At 46.4% G+C, this 8,627-nt stretch overlaps 2 protein-coding genes across 2 annotated transcripts; one reads left to right on the top strand and one right to left on the bottom strand.

Annotated features, from left to right (window-relative positions):
* Positions 1-1,291: 1,291 nt before the first annotated feature.
* On the bottom strand, positions 1,292-3,745 carry DFJ58DRAFT_732650 (uncharacterized protein; the record flags this gene model as incomplete). Its single annotated transcript, XM_041386195.1, has 7 exons — positions 1,292-2,475; positions 2,523-2,617; positions 2,672-2,800; positions 2,852-3,234; positions 3,285-3,527; positions 3,581-3,620; positions 3,675-3,745. The coding sequence occupies 7 exons, from the start codon at positions 3,743-3,745 to the stop codon at positions 1,292-1,294; spliced, it is 2,145 nt and encodes a 714-aa protein (XP_041239342.1).
* Positions 3,746-6,199: 2,454 nt separating this feature from the next.
* DFJ58DRAFT_634837 (uncharacterized protein) lies at positions 6,200-6,703 on the top strand (the record flags this gene model as incomplete). Its single annotated transcript, XM_041381262.1, has 2 exons — positions 6,200-6,382; positions 6,437-6,703. Coding segments are annotated over 2 exons (450 nt in total), but the record flags the coding sequence as incomplete, so codon positions are not given.
* Positions 6,704-8,627: the final 1,924 nt, after the last annotated feature.

Below are 8,627 nucleotides of genomic sequence, written 5' to 3' on the forward strand. Positions count from 1 at the left end.
GCCTTGTACTCCATAAGCGTTGAGCACAGCGCTGCGCCTGCAAGAGCGATAACACCATCCAGCGCTGTCAGATCATCAAAATTGATGTCTTTATAAAACCCATGGGCCCACAAGATCTCAATGACGAGACTAACCAGTCCATTGTGTTCAAGCACAGCGACAGATTGTAAAATACTGTTGAGTGTCTGGTTAATTGTCACTGGTCAGTACGGCCCACCACAAGTGAAATGACCTACTATGTTCACAGAGGTGAACAAACATTGCAGGTGTGTCGTGAGTGTGGGCACAATCCGTAGTTTGTGAGCGACTTCTGACGATATATCCCATATATTGAGTCCAAGCTCATACTTGTGCTGCGCAATACAGGCTATACTGTCAGATTGAAGCTTAAATAAGTGTGATTAGACATGAAGTGTGATGCAAAAAGTGTCTAGTTAGCTGATGTGTGTAGCTTGATGCTTCAAAGAAGCACCTTGATGCTTCAAAAGTTCGTGTGTCTGCCATGATGCTTAAAGGCTTCCCACAATGCATAAAATCTTAGACGCACCTCATTTGGCAGGCTAGATCCCTTTGTGCATTTGGTTCCTCCTTCGCTGGCCTTCCCCAGGGCTTCCCACAATGCATAAAACCTTAGATGCACCTTGTTTGGCAGGCTAGATCCCTTTGTGCGTTTGTTTGCTCCTTGGCTGCTGTTTCCCTCCCCTTCCTGGCATCTCCCCTCGGTGCCTCTTGGGTTCTTGTCTTCGTTTCCCAGCTTCTCGTCTGTTTTTGTGCTTGTGGGTTGCCATATTGGCTCTGTTCTCGACCCAGCTGTTAGTTGTTATGTTCCTTGATGTAGATTCTGATATTATACATCATATAAGCATGTTTCTCCTTGATGTGAAGAAGTTAGGGCCATTTCTCCCGCAAGTTCTTGATTTCATGTGATCAAGATCGAGATTTGAGCAAGAAATTTCACTAAGTCCAGCAACTTGTATGTGCACCTATTTTTTCAACAAGTCCAGTACCCTTTATGCGCACCTATTTTTGCTAATGATATAAACAAGTGCACTGAGACGAAAGCTATATATACTAGTGACAAGAAATTAACATGTATTGAGTAGTGAAGATGGTTTTAAATACATGCTTGCAGGATTAACAGTATCAGATTATGTACGGAGTCTCGTACTATGTAGGTGCAACACAAAAACAACATTCAGTGACCAACCGATTCAAGTGACACCACGACTCAGGTAGATTTGTGTTTCCTTGTGATTAAATGAGCATAATACAACAAATCTAATATTGACACCTACTTCTTTTGAGGGGCACTCTTGTTTTCGCCTGTGTGAGGTCTCTTCATGGTTGCACCTATCATATTTGCCTGGGCCATACGAGTTGACTCTTGACGAACCCACGTCGTCTTGCGTAGAGGTGCCGTTATGGTATCATCCAAGGTAGAAAGCTCAGTAGAAGGCTGAACTGCCACTCGATGCGGATGCTTCTCTTTACTCACTCTACTATTCTTAGAATGATTCTCACCAGCTGGAGTAGCGCACACACGCTCATCTACCTCGTCCACTCCAGCTTGTACTTGTTCCAGGGCAGCAGATGCCGAAGTAGCACACACGCGCTTGTCCACTCCAGCTTGTACTTGCCCGGGTTGTTCCAGGGCAGCGGATGTTGTATGAAGGACTGGTTGGTCAATACTAAGAGGACGAGTGACAACAGGGTCGAGGGTGTATTTTTGATGAGCGTCCGTTACTGCCGTAGGATTCAAGGCAGAATTGTCGGCCTGAGGAGCGTGAGCAGTCACATGGTGAAGGGCTGGTTGTTGCAGAGAAGTATCCGTGTAAGAAGGATTTAGCGCTGTGTTACTAGGGAAGTTGATGGGGTTCAAAACAATGTGAGGTTGGACGACATGAGGTTGGTTCGAAACAACATGAGGTTGGCTTCCATGTGCACCGTCCAAGGAAGGGGGAGAATAGAAGTTGAAGTTATAGGGAAGTACGTCGGATTGATTCAAGGGGGCCATATGAAGCGGTGGCATCGAGTTCCAGTACCCCTCGTTCCATGATGTGATAGGTGAGAGAGATGGCGAAGGAAGCGCTAATGTTGAATTGGATGGGAATGATCCCCCTGGCAGTGTCAGCGTTTGAAGGACAGGCGATAGCATCGACTGGGGGAGAGTCCCAGAATTCTCACCAGAGAAAGAATACATGCCATTGTTGAATGATGGAAACTCGGGTCCTTGTGAGTTGAGTTGAGGTTGAGGGATGATAGGAGGACCTGTGACTGCCACTCCATTGGATCCACCAGCGGATCCTGGACCTGTGAAAGCGTGCGATGCGAATGATTGTGCCGAATCCAATGTGAACGGCACGTGCGATTGTGCGCTCTCTGACGTTGTTGGCGCTGCATCTTCCAATGAGGTGTTCTCATCTTGCACCACTGGAGGGACGTAGTCTAGAGCACACTTTTTCCTGTCATCCTCGCCTGTAGTCCCATTAGCGAATGAATTTAAATAAATAAAAAACACGTACTGAATACTGTCGCAAGATAACCCAGATAAGGGTTCAGATGATTCAGTGTTGCCTGCTTCCATGTAAGACCGGATTTGTTGATGCCTGTATGATAGCTGGGGAGCTAATATTAGAGCGCAACGAGGGTCAAAAAGCACAAATTCCCATACCTCGATACATTGAGCATACCACCAAGGTGAGGGTCTGGGCCTCCGCCAATGACTGTCCACTCCCAGCCAGTAAGTTGCCTCACTGCATCCAAAAATTGAGAGATTGGACCAATACACTCTTCTAACGCCCTAACAATCATAGATGTGAGTGAGAGATGAAAACTTCAAGGATTTACTTACTTCGCGTACTGTGCATTGGTAGGTTGTTCAGTTGCTTGTGCCCCTGGCAACATCGCCGAGATCTTGGCATTCCACTCCTTGGCAGCCTTCGTCTTACATAAGGACTTGATTTCAGATGAAGCAGCCTCATATGCAGCCTTGGTCGTCTCCCGCACTGCCAGTAGTTTCTTGTTTTTCCTTACCAGCTGCCCAGACTCAATTTTCTCCTGGATCTTTGCCCACACATCGGTGTCATAGTTCATTTTGGAGAATATTTCGACTTCCGTATGAACTCGCGTTCCTTTCGCTTTATTGCCAAGCATCTTGTTGATTGATTTTGTCATCAAGTTGAGGGTCGATCGACCGCTTTTATGGGATCTATAATTGAACCAGTTTTTAATTTGCTATTAACACCGTGAGCATGTTGCATCATGACATGATGAGATGTAGAAACCTGTTGGCGCCTAGCCACTGCCTCTCCCAGCAACTCTTTCTCTACCTCAGTCAGGTGTGGATGTTTAGACTTGTCTGGGTATTGCACGTCGATTTCAGGCCATTGTTTCAAGAACTCAAGGCTAACAGTATCCCAAAAGGATGTCAAAGTTCCTTGAAGCTGTTGCTTCAAGAACTCGCTGAATTGCAACTCCAAGTAGGCCTTTTGTTCTCTGTTTGTCCATTGAGCTCCGACCATCTTAAACTGACCCCACAATTAGTGACAGCATCTCCTCAGGGTATTTCATCACTGCTTACCCCTTTTCGATCTCGGCGGTTCGGCAAATTTGGTGTGAGGCTTTAAGGTGCTGTCATCGGTGAGTCTCTCATCATGTATTTTGTCACCACTTACCTTTTTGCAAATCGGGTGTGAGGCTTTAAGGTGCTGTAATCGATATTAGCATATCTCCAGATCTCGGCCATCGTCACTGACCTGTTTTTCAGTTTGCTTTGCTGGAGTTCTGTATGCTGCCTGTCGGATTTTTTTCCAGTAAACAAACTACAATCCAGAATTAAAATAAGGTTCAGCCTCCTTGAGCATCCAATCATATCCTTGCCTTCCTACGGCACATTAGATCGGAGTTAAATTTTGATCGATAAAATTGTTCTCACTCTCATTTCGCCTGGTTCATTTTGAAATGTGCAATTCCAATAATAACAACAACACTCGCCATCCGTTGACTGTGGAACCCCAAAAATTCACTATAAACGAACTAGCAGCAGCTCTACAGCTCATTAGAGACCAGGAAGGTGAGCAGATTTATTGATTTCTCTGTCACAATAGCACCATCTTACCTAACACACAGAAATCTTAAAAGTTCTTGAGGGGACTTCAACTGGGGATCTTCCTTCGCTTGACTTGATGCTTGATGACTCAGAGCGCCCTTCTTGTGTCACCTGCGGTGCCAAGACCCCCACGGAAGAAGACACAAAACCGGCAAAACCCATTATCAGCGCTGGTATGATATTTGTTACAACTGTTGCTCAAACCAAATTTAATGTAGTTTCAGATGTTCTCATAGCGCTTCTGGCAAATGATGGGATGTCGCCTAGCACTGCCATAGTATTAGAGTGATTTCTTGTTTCTTGTATCTGCATCATCGTTCTTGTACCATGTAGCCGCATCATCATTCTTGTATCTTGTAGCTGCATCATTTTCTTGCAATAAATACCATCATTACCGCTGTAATGCACTCGGCCGATGGTGACATCAAGCAAATGCAATGACCACAAGTGCATGTGTGATTGGATTGAACAGATACATGTGTATGATACTAAGAGGAGCTGGCCAACTGTGCTGTTCAAAATTTGTTGAGTCAATGCTCGGTTTCATGGGTCTCGAAGTGCTCGTGTGCTGACAATGGATACTATATGTATGATAAGAGGAACTGCCATAGGCTACGTGTGTTATTCAAATTTGTTGTTGAGTAAATGTTCGGTTTCATGTGTCCCGAAGTGCTCGTGCGCTGATGCTTTTAGCCTTAAAGCTTGAGTTAGTAGTACTATGGTTCAAGGAAGTCTCACGCCTGGCCATACACCTTCATCGACCACAAGTACTGTTACTACACTCTTCTTTGGATATCCTTGCTTTGCTTGACTTTATGCCACCCAAGTATAAGAACGAGCAACAACATTGCGAGGCTCAACTGAAATCCAAGCGCAGATGTTATGAAAGGTAAGCCTCTGAGTTTAGACAGAGCGTGTAGATTACAATTGATCGTACTTCATGTAGGCACAAGCTCGATGAGCGCTTAAAGTCTAGGACTCGTTGGCGCAAGCATCTTGGAGCCACTGTGGTATGTACCCTCATACTATCAATCATACACTTTATACTAATTGGATAAACTACGAGACCAGGCTACACAAAGTTTTCTAGCGTGACTAGACTCGATATGGCTCAACCTTGGCTATCACACAGGCCTTTCTCAATACACGGTTCTCGAGTCACAGAGCCTCATGCTTGTCCGTGAGGTGACTGATGAAGGTTGGCAGGTTATCAGACCGAATTATGAACCCATAGTAGCGGACGCGCAAGAACTTCTTTCAGAAGCCAGGGAGGTACTTTCAGGTGCATTGCATGCAGAGGGTGCATGCACAGACCATCTTATCTTAGGGTCCGCGGCCGCTGTTGATGCAGTAGAGCTGCACTGTGATGCATGGGACGAAGCACTCTCACTAATGGCTGATAGCGCAGATACATACTTTGATGCTCTCATGTCTGATCAGTTGGTATGGCAGAGGACATCAAAATCACATTGACAGACATTAGCGTCTCTGTAACTACTCTTAGGTTTATCATAATGTTGAGTTTTTGGGCACCGCATAGCATCTGCCACATCCTGTGCTATTACACACTGCGCTATTACACAGCACCCATAAACATTGCCTCCACACCCAACCACCATGGTCAGCAAAAAACAATGTGCATTGGACAAGCTTAAGCAAGATTGGTATATACTGAATAGACAGCACCAGCAAGCCAAAAGGCGTGTAGCTGAGGAGCACACACTTTACCACAAACATTCCTGCTTCACTCGTACATCTTCCGGCAACATAACCTCTGAAATGGAATTCTTTGTAGCTGAACATCTGCCATCTTCAGTCGCCTCACACCCAGCCTCACACCCACCATCAGGCTCCAATACGACTATGGAAGATTTCGGCTTCAATTCGTATGGTCACACCGACATCAACTCACTCGTAGACTATGACATGGTGGATCCTGCATATGAGAATTTTTTGAAGGAGTCTACTGTTGGGCCAAAGAAACGTCTCAGGCCAACTGGTGTATGATATATTTTAATTGTATGATATCTTAAGTTAACTTAAACTGAACAGGACTGCACAATGGCTCTTTGGCTTGATGAACGCGAGAAATATCTTCTGGAGCTTATCAGACTCGAAGGTCGTGGGGACTATGCTTCTAGGGAAACTTGCCAAGGGCGCAGTGAATGCATGTCTGAGCCTGCGTATTGCTGCCGGGACTGTTTTGGGACAGAGCTCTACTGCCAAGCGTGTATCATAAACAGGCACCGTGAAAACCCTTTGCACAGGATTGAGGTACATACCCTAGTTTATATGTTTGTAGCTGTTGCATGCTGATCACCCCTTCAGTTCTGGAACGGTTGCTTCTTCGAGGACACCACACTAAAGTGTCTCGGACTCCGGGTCCAGCTTGGCCACCCCATTGGGGAACGATGCTTCAATCATTCGCGGGCCTATGACGATGATTTTGTCATTCTTGACACTAATGGCATCCATGAACTTGCCTTGGATTTTTGTTCATGTGAGAGTGTGCTAACTCACATCAAACAACTCCTGCAAGCTCGCTGGTATCCTGCGACCAGCGCCAATCCAAAATCAGCAGCAACATTCTGCCTTCGAATACTGGCAAACCCTTGCGCGTCTTACTGACAATACAGGCATCAAGCCATGCAAGGTAATTCTAGCATGTCTCAATCCAAGCATGTTTTGCTAACTACTAGTTCCTTAGGATCGTTACAACAGTCTCTTGCGCATGATCAAGCAATGGCGTAACCTCAAGCTCTTGAAGTGGTTTGGCCGAGGTCACGATCCCTCTGGCATCGATGCGGCCAAACAGGGGTCATGTGCCGTTGTTTGCCCTGCATGCCCCCACCCAGGCAAGAACCTACCAGAAGACTGGAAAGCAGCGCTTCCGGACAAATGGTATGTGTTCACATCCTTACTTGATTGACTGAGACTTATGCCTGCAGGTGGCTGTATGCACAATTTCTGGCCATTGATGCGAATTTTCGCCTGGCACGCAAGAACGTTTCTTCGGACAGGATCGACTGTCATATCCCATATTCCGGACCTTCATCCAATGATGTTCCCACGCCTTCCGGACGCCTTCCGGATGCACATCTGGACCTCCATACCCTTATCCATGACTCCATACCCTTATCCATGCCTTCAGTCCTCCAGTCCACTATCAGTTTGGATCCGTACACCTTCGTACATCCATATATCAATACCTTCGGACCTCCGCAGCTAAGCCTGCTTCATCCACCCTTAGTCCTATCGGATCCGAGCTCATTCCATCTCAGACTCTACCTTCCCTAGACTATCGGTCTATATCCATGATCCATATCCTAGTCTTGTATTCACCTAGATCTCCGGATCCACTCATCCGATATCCAGACACTTCATCCAATATCTCTAGACCTCCAGATCCAACCTATACTCATATCCGAGGCCCAAACCTTAAATCAGCGCCTTAGACTTTGCTCTGTCTCAACATTGACTTGCTCTCTTGCACATTAGACTTCATTCATTCTTGTCTCGGACTTTGGTCCATCTGAGTTCTGCCTTTCCATTAAGGCCTAGGGATGGATTCCCTAGGCCGGAAATCCAGACCTTTGGATTTGTCCCCTATGTCTCTGTTCTGAAGTCTAGGGATTGATTCCCTAGACCGAAGTTTTGTCTTTCCGGCACTTCCTGTCTTTCCGAGACTTCTGTCTAAACCCCGTCTATCCAACTCTACCATAGTGTAGTCTACCTCTGTTGTTTCTACTCCGGACCTTGTCCGTAGTAGCCTTTCCCCTCCTGTCCTAATCCTGTCCACTCCTCCGGTCCTCGTAAACCTTCGGATCTTCGGATGTCGTAACCTTCGGACGTTGTAACCTTCAGACGACGTACCCTTTGGACGTTGTAACCTTCAGACGATGTACCCTTCAGACGATGTACCCTTCAGACGATGTACCCTTCAGACGATGTACCCTTCAGATGCTGTTATCTTCGGACCTCCAAATGTCCTGTCCTTCGGACCTCCGGACGTCCTGTCCTTCGGACCACTCCTCCTATCCTATCCTGCTTTGGACTCTGTCCCTTGCAGCCTATCCTCTATGTGTTTCTATCTAGGGAACTTACTTTGGAAGTCTTACCTTCGGATCTGATACAGTGGATGAAACTCCTCCGGAGTTTCCTATACTCCTCTGGAAGTTTCTCGCACTCATCCGGAAGTCCTCTAGCACTCTACTAGAGTAGCCAGCCTCCGGAAGTCCTTCGGACTTCGTCGGATTCCATCCAGACTTCATTCTGAAATTAAGGGCACGTACTCGGGTAAGGGGCACAGCACACGAGCTGAGGCCAAGCCCTTCGGATCCGTTAACCCTTGAGCTACGGTCTTAACATCGACCCTGGTTTGAGTAGGGATGGGCTTATTTCATCAAGGAGACTGGGTTCAAAGAATTTCTGACTGATGCCGGAACAGTCGCACAAGAGGTATGTTAGCGTTATTGTTCCAATACAATCACTCAAACATCCGGTTTAGAAAAGCACGTGT

Source organism: Suillus subalutaceus, assembly GCF_016647625.1.
Source record: "Suillus subalutaceus strain FC151 chromosome Unknown DFJ58scaffold_129, whole genome shotgun sequence".
NCBI classification, from domain to species: Eukaryota; Fungi; Basidiomycota; class Agaricomycetes; order Boletales; family Suillaceae; genus Suillus; species Suillus subalutaceus.